General features: G+C 38.1%; 1 protein-coding gene across 5 annotated transcripts in view; it reads left to right on the forward strand.

Annotated features, from left to right (window-relative positions):
* Window positions 1-13,710, forward strand: part of LOC129239031 (serine-rich adhesin for platelets) — a 209,798-nt gene that overhangs the window by 9,880 nt on the left and 186,208 nt on the right. For 2 of the 5 annotated variants that reach the window (XM_054874339.1, XM_054874414.1), the window contains exon 2: window positions 4,748-8,714. In XM_054874339.1, the coding sequence (XP_054730314.1) occupies window positions 6,598-8,714 (2,117 nt within the window). In that variant the 5' untranslated portion in view covers window positions 4,748-6,597. The remainder of the gene's footprint in view (window positions 1-4,747; window positions 8,715-13,710) is intronic. The other 3 variants (XM_054874494.1, XM_054874569.1, XM_054874649.1) reach the window with 3 other exon arrangements.

Raw genomic sequence — 13,710 nt, forward strand, 5'->3', positions numbered from 1 at the left:
AGCTTTAAATACAATGGGCTTTTTAGCCTGAGTGTTTTAGGAGCCACCAAATCTCCTGGTACTCCTTGGCTCGACATTTCAAATTTCAATTTTCACCAGAACATGAACGAATTCCAGAGCATCACTTTTTTCCAAGTCCTCTTGGCGTGACATTTTTGTTTCCTTTCGCACTTTACTCGGGAGCATAGGGCCTCGACAAGACTCAGTCTTGCGTTGGTTTTGTTAATCTATTTTGCTTTCTGTCAGGGTAGGTGATTAGCCTGCCGCGTGAAATAACCCTCTCATATGTAAATTTAGTTGTAGCATAAATAAAAAAAAATGAAAGTAAAATTTGCAAATCACATTTTTTAAAATCATTTATTATTTTTGCACTACACAGCAATTAAAAATATTACAATGCATTTTTAAGTCCTAATATTTTTTAGGTCTTTATTGTTTTGCATAAACTACCAACGCTCTTTTTGAATTATTTATATGAAAACGCATACTTCTCTTCTTCTACACATACATCTGCGTTAATTTATTCACATAAATTTGTATTCACTAACTTAATTCGGTAAATTAACAATTCGATTTTGTATGAAATTCCTTTCGAAGCTTCGGTTACAAGCAAAAATTGTTAGCAAGAAAATGACTCACTGCAAATAAAATGGCAATTCTAAAGTGATAAAGATTTTTTCTTTGTTTCCCAATAGACATTCAGTTATGCAAAAATTCAGCTATGAATTGCCAATTAGATGCTGAGTAATATTACATTCCCATACACTTGCAATTTCTATAGGTAAATTCCTACTTGTAAATGTAAACTACCTTCAAAACGGAGTACAAGTACATGTATTTGTCATTAGTGCAGCGAATGTAAACTTTTTTTTTTGTTTTATGTTTTTTTTTATCCCCATGCGCATTAGTGCACTAAGGTATTTCAACTTTGTTAATTGTAAAAGCTCAACGGTGTCGAGATTGAAATTTGAATAGGCATATATAGGGTGATTTTTTAAGAGCTATAGGAAAGTTTTTCAAAAAAACACACGTAAAATTCAGAAAAATGCATGAAATCGATAGAACAGTCCATAAAATTTTAAGTTTGAAGATTATTTCCTACAAATGTTGACCGCGACTGCGCTTCAAATGGTCTATCCGCTTAGTCCAATTTTGGCATACTCTTTTCAATGTTTCGGCCGGTATCTCACATATAAATGCTTTAATGTTGTCTTCCAATGCGTTAATTGAAGCAGACTCGTCTGAATAGACCTGAGCTTTAGCATAGCCCCACAAAAAATAATCTAAAGGCGTTATATCGCACGATCTGGGTGGCCAATTGGCAGGTCCCGAACGTTAAATAAAATGTTCACCGAACTCGCCTCTCAAAAGGTTCATTGTTACGCGTGCTGTGTGGCATGTGGTACCGTCTTGCTGAAACCACATGTCATGCAAGTCAAGCTCTTGCATTTTGGGCAAAAAAAAGTTGGATATCATTTCACGGTAGCGCTCACCATTCACAGTTACGTTACGATTCGTAGCATCTTTGAAGAAGTACGGTCCAATGATACCTCCAGCCCATAAACCGCACCAAACTGTGACCTTTTCTGGATACAATTCTTCTGGCTGATCTTCACTCCAAAATCGACAATTCTGCTTATTTACGTACCCATTGATCCAAAACTGAGCTTCGTCTCTGAACACAATTTTTCGATAAAAAAGTGGATCTTCGGCCAACTTTCCAAGAGCCCATTCACCATTCAAAAATTCTGCGTTGCGGTAGGTCGTTCGGCTTCAATTCTTGCGCCAGCTGTATTTTGAAAGACTTCACTGCGATATTTTCTTCAGTTCGCACTCTACGTAAGCGTGTTGGTGGTTTGATGTCCAATAATAAAAATTTGGTTCTAAATTTAGTCTCAATAGCTCGAATAGTCGCTTCAGTGGGTCGATTAAACTGACCATAAAATGGAAGAAGCGCGCGATAAACTTTCTTAACACAACACGCATTTTTAAAATAAAATTCAATGATTTGCAAGCGTTGTTTGTTTGTAAGACGATTCATGATTAAATTATAGACCAAACTGAAGATGTTTGGCAGTGAAACAAAACACGAAACGTGCGTCAGCTGTTTAAACCAACTGTTTAAAAAGATAAAAAATCACCCGTTATGTGTGCATGAATGTATACAAAATATTCACAATGATGAGGGGGATAGTTTTAGCCAAGTCTATTTGTTTGTCCGTCTGATATGAACAAGTCAGCAAAAAAAAGCTTAAATCTGTATTACATATCAAGAATGGTTAGCACTGAAAATGGGCTTATTTGAGAACATCTACGCCTACTTTCCCTATTTATTATATATTTGCTTTATTTATTTAATGATTCGATCCTCACATATTATCATCATCATTGTTCAGGCACTACAGCTCTGTGTGAGCTTCGGCCTGCTGAACAAAATATCTCCATTAGACCGGATCTTGAGTTGATTCCTTCTCGTTTTTTACTTTGAGTTTCCTCTTGTTAGCCTCCATTTCGTCAATCCATCTTGTCTACCTTTTGGCTTCGTCGTAAATGTTTAAGTGTCATTTATATTTCGTCGAGCTCTAGTTGGGTGCATTCTCGTGACTGGACCGAGCCTTTAAATTTCACAGGCGATTAAAATTCGAACTTGATTGGTTTTCAGAGGTGGTTCAAAACCCAGAGCTAAGATGTGCTGATGTGTTGATGTGATAAATGTTGAGTTTCATCGCATGTAGATGGACAATACCCGATTAGACTACCCATTGCTATTGAGTGCTGCGGCTTTGTTAAATTTAGAAATACTCTTCAGTATATCCGATTCACAACTGCCCAGCAGTATTTATTGATCTTGCTAGCTCGTATCGCCGCTGAGTCCACTTCAGACTTGTCTTTTCAAGAGCAGCCTATAGATACCGCAGGAGTTCTCTACTTGCTCTTTACCTGTAGAACTGGCTTCCTAGTCTATCGATCATGAAGCTTACTGCAATGAGCCTGCGATCTGCGGTAGCCATATGAGTTTGATAATGATCGAGTGAGTGAGTCAGGCATTCTGCGGTTAGTTTGTAGCGCACCATAATCGAGCCCGCGACTCTGTTGGCCGCCTGGAATACCTGTTCCTCTCCGCCGCCCTTGAAGGATGCATTTGAGCCACCTGAAACTTATACTTTGTTCTTTTATAATTCAAAGTGCTTCAAAACTGCATACTTAGAATTTTTCTAAAAATTATGATTAAAAAGTTGAAAATTTTCGAAATTTTTTTTTTGAACTTTCTACAAAGTTTGAAGCTTTGAATTATAAGGTTTTTATTGTAGAATGTATTGTAATTTTATAAAAACATGAACAGATTTTTATCCGAAAAAAAAATATTGTCAAAACTTGATAATTCGTTGCGCTACTTAACACTGATTTCGTCCTTAGAGTCTCTTAATCTAAGCCTGTGGTCAAAATTTACAAATTCAGAATGGAAGATCCAATAGGTTGAATATGTTTTCAAAACTTTGGCAGATTCACTTGAAATTGTAGAGGTCATTTTAAACATCTTTCGCACCATTTTGGATTAGTTTTTTCATGGCAGAAATACACGCGGAGGTTTGCCATTGCCTGCCGAGGGACGACCGCTATCAGAAAAAAACTGTTTCTATCATTTGGTGTTTCATGCACGAAGATTCGAATCTAAGCATTTCCGAGTGGTAGTCTCGTACCAATCCATTCGGCTACGGCGACCGCTAAAAGGGTTAGAGTGGGAAATTGTTTAAGTTATGCTGTTGAGCAGAACAAAAGCATATATTAGCTAATTTTTATTACTTTAGTGAAGTATAATTTTATCAAAATATATTAAAAGAGGGATAATCATTACTTCAAACGTAATATCATTAAATAAATTTTCACAAATTTCTTGAAATTCTCTTGACGTCTTTGTGAATTTCGAGCACAGGGGACAACTAATACTAACGCCCAACTACTCACCCGCTCGTTGCCTCTGACTATAACTATAAAATTTCACTAGAAACACACGCTGGGTATATAAAATTCGATTCTGCCGGAACTTGGATGCCATGTAACTTATTTTTTAATTGAAAAAAAAAAAAAAAAAATATATATATATGGTGTATTAATATATAAACATAATAATTGCTTATGACTAAAATTAACCATGACGATTAACAGCTTTGAATATGTCTATCTCTATTTATGTATGTATATAGTTAGTAATTTTCATAGGCTATAACAGTATAATGGCGAAAATACAAAAATGTAATAATTTGCCGGAAAATTAAAAAAAAATAAATGTTTTCAATTTGGCCAATAGTATTGGGGTAATTTGTGTTTTCGGTGCAATGATGTTTTTTTGCTTCCGTTTATTCTCCATATAAAGATATGCTAGGTTAGGCTATCCTGAGTTATGATTGCTTATGAGAGGGGTAATTTCGATGAGAAACCAAAATCGTCCATTTTGATACCAATGGCAAAGGGGAAAGAGCGAAAAACCAGGAAAATAGGAGAAGGTAACATAAATCTATGCAAATTTTAGTTTGAAATGGTTCAAATAACTGTCAGAGTGACTGGCAATTTAAAGAGCGTAATTTATATGCAGCCTTAAAGCACAGTAGACAACTACAAATTTAAACACAGAGTTTTCGAGGCAAAAGAGTTTAGAGGTATGCACATATGTGTGCATGTATGTATGTATGTATGTAAGTGCATACTTTTGTATGCAAACTATCTAACAATCCAATTTCATATTTAGTGCTATTTAACGAATGCTCCAAATGAGTGCAATAAGCAGAAAAACATTCAAAAAATTTCTGCACTAAAAACTGCAGCATTAATATACATATGTGTGTATGTATGTATGTATATACACCTAAGCGCATATAACCGAAGTGGTGAAAAGGAAAGGTGAAAAAGAGACATAAATGTATTCAAGTAAATTATAAAAATCTATAAAACAAAGCAAGAAATCGAAAACCTTTCACTGACACCCAAACCGTAAATAAATAAAGCATACATATCTACGTTTTTAAAAATAGACAAAATTCAAAGCAACACCAACAAATGTGCATATGCATACATATAAAATAATAACAATTCCAACAATCAACAAATACACTCAAAAAACTCTCCGAATAACAGCGTGCCAACAATAATAACACCAACACTCTAACGATCCAGGTGCAGTGACGACGACAACGGCCGAACTAAAGTACTATTTCATTGCCCACAAACAACTCGCGCTACGACGGCAGTGTGCAGTATTTGTGAACTGTTTTTGTTTTTCTTGCGATTGCTATTTATTTCATATTAAATCGGGTGCTGGTCGTTGGTACGCCTGCGCGTGTGCTAATAACTATGCCTGCCTACCTACCCCACTAAGCGCATGGCCGCATGTGTGTGAATCGCGTTTTTGTTTGTGTTTTACGAGTTACAAAGCGCAATGCGCAATGTGCAAAGTGTGGAAATACGCGAGCGAGAAAAGTAAAACCAAGTAAACCCCAAAAAACGAAAAAAAAAAAATAATAATAAAACTACTCTTACCATCCTTTGGACGGTGAACGCGGTCGTAGTAAATCGGTAGCCGTTGTATGTGCCTACGAGTGGTATCCCAAATCGATATTTGAATCGCTAAGTGCAGCGAGTGTGCAAAATGTAGCAAACTTTTCTTTTTAACGCCAACATTTTATGTGTACAGTTGATGAGAAAACGAGTGCAGAGGCGCAGCAGCCTAGTAGACTCAGTGAATCGCGACGGCCAGTTAGTTGTCACTCTCTATATATCGTACATTATATAGATATATGTATGTGTATGTAGAGCTAATAAAGCGCGAAAAGTGACCGACAAAGTACCCAACTAACCTACATTCAAATTTAGATACAGACTCTCAGCCTCCGATATTACATACTTGAAAGCGCGCATCGTCGTGCAACGTTTAGAAGAAGACAAACAACATATGCACATACGTATATGTATGTGTGTATGTATATTCGTGCATCAAATAAAATATAAAGCAAAAGTCTGGAACGCCTGCGGAGTAGACAAGAATCTGCAAACTAGTTCGCTTGACAGAGGCAAAGGTGCTAATGTTGACGTTCGCTACTACTGCAAATGTATGTTTGTATGTCTGCATGTTTGTATGTAAGTAGTATAAGGTGTGACGCGTATGCAGCCATAGTAAATTTTTAAATCAACTGACCAAAAGGCTATGCGCGTGAGAGCGGCGGTGAGCTGATAGTGCGGTGGGAAACAAGTTTAGTGCCACTAAAAGTGCAGCTACGACAACGGACCGCAAACAAAAAGTGACCTACAAATACAGGTTTTCGGTTGGATATTGTGTCGAACGACAACCAACAACCAACAACCAGCGAGCAACAACCGACAGCCAGAGCCAGAACAACTGAGCAGCTAACATAAACATTAATTCACACACATACAGACACACATTTACAAACATATACATACACATATAAATTTACGAGCAATAAAGCATTGCTACTAAATACTAGCGGCTAGTACGACTAGACTTAGTAAGCTGCTACAACAACAACAGCAACAACTAGACTTAGGCGCAGCAAAGGAGACGACAACTAAGCAAAACCAGCTATGGCAACGCCAACAGCACTTACGGCCACAATACCACCAACTACTGCTACACCAACAAAAGTGATGTCTGCAACGGTGCCGGCAATGCCGTTGAAAAAAGCTGGACCGCCCGTTCCACCGAGGCCATCGCATGCAACCGCACACGCAGCAGCGGGTTTATTGAAAACACAACGCAACGGCGAATCAGTTATGAATGCTGCGGCAATACAGAGTCGTAGTGCAACAACAACAACAACAACAACAGCAACAGCAATCCCATCACCAACATCAACTAGTTCTGCTATGCGTTCGTCTTTGAATGGCCACGTGAGTGTTGAGCAGCACAACAATTCACAACATCCGATCATACAGAAGAAGCCATCATTGAGCTCAGTTGGAGCCGGAGCTGGCGGTCGTACAGTTATCTACAAGTCACCCTCAATGAGTGCACCCAAACGTCCGGAAACCGTATCGTCCACTGCGGTTACTGCGCCTACTACAAGGTCGGCTACGAATATCGGTCTCAAGCCGCCGTTAAAGCTACGCAAAGCCCCCGATATACCGACAATGAAAAACAAAACAACAACCGTCCAATGTGATGTGAACACTGTGCTCGAGAAAGATGGTGGTGTCGTCATCACCAAAGTGCCTATTAGTAGTGTGACCGGCAAAAGTCCTCCGCCAGCACTAGCAGCAGCAACAGCAACAAGCAGCTCAGTGAGTGCAAAAGCTGTGTCTAATGCAAGTGACAATGTCGTTATCGTCCAAACCGCGTCAAGCGTCGTCAATCTCAGTCGTCATCACTCCATGGGTAGCGGCTCGCCGAAATCACAGTCGCAGGCGTGCAATCTCAAGGATACGCGCTTGAGCTTGGGTCGCGCGGATTTCGAGCGTGTCGGCAAGATACAGCTCGATCAATTACCCACTTCTGTGCAGCCATTGCCACGTCCACGTAAAATTGTTAAGGTGCCTGTTGCCACAATGGACTTGGATGATCCGTCCTCCGCAAATGGTGCACAATCGAACTCGTCGGGTGGCGGCATTTTCCGTCGTTCGAAAACTACACTCGACAATTTCACATCACGTGCCAATATCACTACGATCAATACGGCAGGCGTGGCCAACACGTTCCTTGGCGGTCGAACAGCAGAGTTGAAGAATAATTTGAAGAATGCGGCCGAACGTTTGTTCTCGGAAATTATAGTAAGTCAGCAGCGTCATGGCCACGATTCGCCTATAATCACGAAACATGAGCCTGCTCTGCAACATCAGGCGCTGTTGGCACAGGAGTTGGTTGCGCAGCACCCCAATGCGGGCGGCGCTTCGGTAACTGTCGTCACAACCGGTGAGACGGCTAACAATTGCACGCGCATAAATATTAATACGAATGATAGCGGTCAGGCTTCGACGGTGGGTCAAGTAAAAAATTTACTCCAATCAACGAGTGAGAAAAAGACAGCTTTCCATGAGATACTCATATCCGAATTGGCAGCAATGCGTGGCAGAAGTAGTTCCATGGAGAACCTGACTAGTGCAGAGACACCTAAATCGATTAAAAAAGCGCAGACGCCACTAAGTAGTCCAGTATCCGAGCCGATTACTAAGATCACAACAGCAACGAACATCAATAACACGACAACAACAACGTCAGTAGCAACAACGAAAGTATCATCAAATAATATAACAAATAACTCGTCGAACAGTGGCCTCATCAAAACCTACAATAATAATGCACGTCAACGTCGCAATTCAATAGAGGATCAAGATCCCGACACGGAAGATGTCGATGCCGATAATGTAGAGGACACAGAAGATGGCGATGAAGATGAATTGCAGAAGAATATTCGCAACAATACATTGAATGGTGTCGGCACACCTAGGAAGCGTTGTCCTTCTGGCTGCTCGTCGGACTCCTCGCCATACGGCACTGAACGCTCGGCACGCATACGCACTTCCGATTGGATTGAGGTGGGCGATAATGGCAAAGAAGTGACCATGACTAGTTGTCACATTAGTTTGGAGGATTCGGGTTTGGAAGATGAGGAACGTTTGGATGAAATGTCATCGCTGGGCGTGGGCGATTCCTGGGACAGCGTAAAGGAGGCAGAAAATATGAAACGGTGCCGCAGTGTGAAGAGGTGAGTTTTTGCTTTTATTGATATTTTTCTAAGATTTTTAACATAGTGGGCAGGGGGCAATGCCGGCAATGGCTTGCCATTATGCCATTCGAGGGATGATTTCTATATTAAAAATATATCACTTTGATACATTTAACTACGTCGGGAGTAGGAATCTCCAGAATTGTTAACCATTTAGCCGGACGCAAGCAGACGTCCGGTTTTTGTGGACGTTAATAAACTGGAAAGCAGAGGAAGTGGAGAACTTAGAAAACTCTCGAAAAGGAACTTAAAGCTGTAGGGAATTCAAAGTCGAATACAAGTCAAAGTCATTGCGAGGGATCGTGACCGTTGGAGGCCCTATGAGCCTTCAAGAAGAACAGGAGTTAAGAGAGAACATCTAGGCGTCACTTTTGAAAGACCCTTTATAAAATGTTAGCTGCTTAGTTGCAAAATTCGCGGATCTCCACTAAAATTTTATATTCAAAATATGTTTACTCTGAAAAGAAAAATTAGAATATTGTACAACATAACTTAGCAGGGGTGCACCCTGTATATAGAAAAATATTTCACCATCTGGGCGCCTAAGTGTATTTAACCAATACTTTGCATCCGGAGTGTGCAAGTCCTCCTTCCTTTATGTCTTTTTTGCACAGATTGGGTAATCTTCTTCGCTTACAATCATTTTCCATCCTGTTTCCTGTTAAGGTTTTCTATTTGTATGCAAACAAAACGCGACTGTGTAGATAAACGAAAAATTCCAGAAGTGCTGAAAATCTTTTTTTTTTTTTCTTTTTTAAATTCGTAAGTCAATAAATCGGACAACTGCTGGAACTGATATTTGATTAGTTAAGGACGTGTTGTTTACGCTTCCTGTCATGATCGATGACGATGATGATGAGTGGTAAGAGGAAAAAGTGAACACGCGGATGTTTACCGCAAGGCATATCACATAATTTTGTTCATACATACCTATGTATGTATACTTACGAACGTAGTAGGGATGCATTTTTTATGCCAGCTCTCGGCTTGCACTTACCATTTTTCACAGAATAGTCTGCCAGCCAGCCTATAATTAAGGTTGATAAACTGTAACTGAAGTCAACTTATTTATTATTTACTTTTACATATTTTGAAACCCAATGCACAGCGGGTTACGTGCGGCTCTTGCGTTTTGCTTGCGTTTGTAAACCCAAAAAACCAACATTACCTTTTTGTTGTCCACAGGCGTTGGATTGCTATCTTTTGCGATAAGATGCCACCAAAAAAAGGTTTTTTATTTTTTTATTTTAAAATTTTTCGGTTTGTGTGTGTGTGTATGTGTGGAAGGCTGCAATGCAGCAACTGAAAGTCAATTCGCTGGCAAGTGGCAGGTCGTACGTGCAGATGCAGTTTGGTGGAGTCCCTGCAGTGTAGCGCCAATTTATGCAGCAAAGATTCTAAAGTAGTTCATGAAGCGGTGTTTAATGATGGGAGCCATGCGCTAACTAGTTTCAAAGTGTCTTGAATTGTACCAGTTGCAAAAGTACCATTTGTTTGTTGTTGTTATTGTTAATATTTCTTTAAATAGCAATGCTCATCATCATTTGCATTACAGCCGTGTGCAATCCATTGCTTCTGCAACTACGCCTCGCCACTTCAATCGACCCTCTGCTACGCCTTTCCAGTTTGTGATTCGCAATTTCCGCTAGTCAGCTGTGAGCTCATCAATCCAGCGTTTAAATTAACAATGTTTAATTACTTCATTTGAAAGTGCTTTCATTTAGTTTGAAAATAAATAAAATTTTGAAATATCATACATGTGCACATTAGGGCGGGCCAATTTTTTCTCCACGTCGTTCCTATCAAAAAAAAAAAAAAGTAAGAAATGAAGTTCACTAGAGCGTAGCTCTAAGGTCATTTTCGAGCCTCGGAATGTTTAAATAAGTTACCTTTGATTACTACGAAATCAGTCGCTCCTTCCTAAAAAGGTCGCATAGACCTATCGGATGCAATAAAAATAAATCAATATAAAAAGAGAAAAATCAATACACTGATATGTAAATAAACTGAAATGTATTAAAAAAATCGTCAATATAAGAAAAGTTTTAGGTTAAAATCAGTTTAAAATCCAAGTCAAATTTAAAAGATAAAAAACAAAAACAAAAAAAATCAAAAGAAATTTCATTGAAACATGGAAACGAAATGCACTCAAAGTAATATCAAACCATGAATTAAAAAAAAAATTAACTCAATCCAAAAAAATAACACTGTAACGAAGAATAAGGAAGTACCGTAGTAACGGTACAGAGAAGTACAGTTCCAAGTCGAAATGCACCAAAAATCATTCCAATATTGTAAACGTTTAAGTGGCTAAATGTTGTGCGTACAAGTGTATTTTTCACTGTGCTTCTTTTCCCCGACTCCTTGAGAATGGATGACAATTTTAAGAAGAACAAATACTTTTTGAGCTTCTCTTAAAATTTCGAAATTGACATTAGAGATTTTTTTCTTATAATTTTATATAGAATCCGAATCTGGTAGGAACGATGTTAAAAAAATAGTTCCATACAAGTTTACCCGCCCTAATGTTAGGTTGGGTTAGGTTAGGTCGACTTTGGACTGCGTTTTTATACCGTTAAATTCTTGACTATACTTGTGATTTAGCTTTCATGAATAACGAAAGTGAACGTCAGCTGGTGCACCCGCGGTGGGTGTGATTGTGGGAGGGTACGAAACGTGTCGAAAAAAATGTCTACGAACTCATTTTATACCGGCTGAAATTTTTTTCATGTATTGTTGACATTTAGTAGAATAAAAAAAAGTAGTCCGCTGCGCGGTGGAGGGAGGAAAACACGGTATTAAATGAGTTGTTACAAATTTTTATCGACACGTTTCGCAGCATCCCACGCACGTACCCACTGCTACTGGACCAGTTGACAGTTGGTTTCGTCATCTATTGGATGGCGTCTGCCTTCAGTATTAAAATCAGTGGGCATGAAATGATGAGGTTAAAATGACCCCTGGCTCGCGGACTAATAATCGAAAAAAAATTATGTGATACTTAATTAAAAAAAAAAAACAAAAAAAATCATACGTAAACTAATTTGTATTTCTTTTTGCAACTCATCCCAAATTGGTGACTTTCGACACAAATTGGACTAGTCCATTTTTGCCTTTTTTAAACTAGTTCGTTAATATATAATGCCGATACAGTGGCTGGCTATTAGAATTTCCTAATACATCGCCATGTTAAAAATACCCGTTGCTAGCATTGAAAAGAGATAAAAGATGAACCACTTCAGCTGCAAAGCAAATTGGTAAGAAGGCATGTTTTATGTTTAACTGAGGGGATATGAAACGCCCTTTACACAAAAAAATAGTAGAAACTAAAAAAAAATTAAAAAAAAACACACCCACCCACATAGGTATATTCTATAGCTATGAAAGATATAATACATTTTTTTAATATAAATTTACATCTTAAAAAAAAAGCAGCTACTCTGCGGAATCTAAAATGCTAGTAGGTACATCTGCCTGGTGAGGGCATGCACGCCATGGGCGTCCCTGACTTCTCGTTAAAATTGTGATTTACAAATACCAGTGGAATATGCAGCTAAAATATTTGATATGCAGCAGCAAATACTCGCATACGAAGTGTAGGAGTTTTTAAGTGCGCATCTACTGTATTTTTTTAAATTGGCTTTGTATTCTATTTGCGCATTTTTATTAGATTTTTTGCTGCTTCTGCTTACACTTTAACCCGCTTCTATGGAAGCGCAATAATTTACGTTGGAATGTTGTGAATCAATGTTTCGCATTATCTGTGCACTTCTGTGCGAAAAGTACCCGACATTGCAGTGCTACTCGAGCCATTTTTGAGCGTCAGTTTCGCCAGCAAAAACTCTTTTAGAAATTCGACTTAGCTCAATTTAGTCCCTTTTTACAACACATGAAAATTTTGCTTTTCTCAATACGAAATAAAAATTGTATATTTAAATTTTTGCAATGCCTTTTAGGGGGTTACATGGGTTTCGTCGGGTAAAAAAATGCCTATTTTCAATATTTATTTCCCTATGTAAAAAATTATTTATTTAATTCAAACTTTCTTCTGTCTTATAGATACATATTTAAAGAAAAATTTCTGAAATTTTCAAAAAAAAAAAAACTTAAAACTCCTCCCTTCGAAAAAAAGGTGCGTCCGCGTTGTCAGCATAACTCCTGACGGGATCATTAAAAATGAAAAAACAAAAATAAGTGTTTTAGTTAAGACCATAAACTCGTGATTGAACGAGGGAAAGAAAAAAAATAAAAATTGGAATTTTGGCAGACATTTTTCCAAAAAAATGACAGTTTCGGTCAAATTTGCTTGACATTTTTTTTTTTTTTTTTTAAGTTGTAATTGAAAAAAAAAATCCTTCGTTCAAGCACGAGTAACACCTGTGAATAATTTCATCAAGATCGGTTAAGTAGTTGTCGAGAACATTTGACAACCGACTTTGAAAACACGGTTCCGAGAAATCCGCGTTTAAAGTTTTGAGTAACAATAAAAGTGGCTTGGAGAGCACACATTCCGAAGGCTGTATCTCCGAAACTATTATTCGGATCGACTTCAAAAGTAGGATAATATTCTTGAGATGTTGTACAAATTAATAAGCTAAAAAAATCGATTTTTTGAACGAAAACCATGTAACCCATTAAATATACTAGCACACATAACATTGCAACGGCAACCCCTGAGGCCTTGAAAATTAACAAAGAAGTGATATATGCACTTGTCCATATGCATGTTGGAATGTTTTTTAACAGAAGGTGTATACAGATCCATGATATTTTTGTGTGTTGAATTGTGAAAAGTTGCTGGCAGAAAATATAATGAAACAAACAGCTGTGCGGCTCTCACACGTGCATATTTATATGGTTTATTCCACGGTGATGGGTGTGAAACTCCAATTTATATTTTAAATTTTAATAGGATATACCGTAAAGCGATTCTTATATGTATGTTGGGCTTCAGTGTCACTTAAAAATCTCATAA

The sequence above is a fragment of the Anastrepha obliqua genome, chromosome 1 (genome assembly GCF_027943255.1).
Source record: "Anastrepha obliqua isolate idAnaObli1 chromosome 1, idAnaObli1_1.0, whole genome shotgun sequence".
NCBI classification, from domain to species: domain Eukaryota; kingdom Metazoa; phylum Arthropoda; class Insecta; order Diptera; family Tephritidae; genus Anastrepha; species Anastrepha obliqua.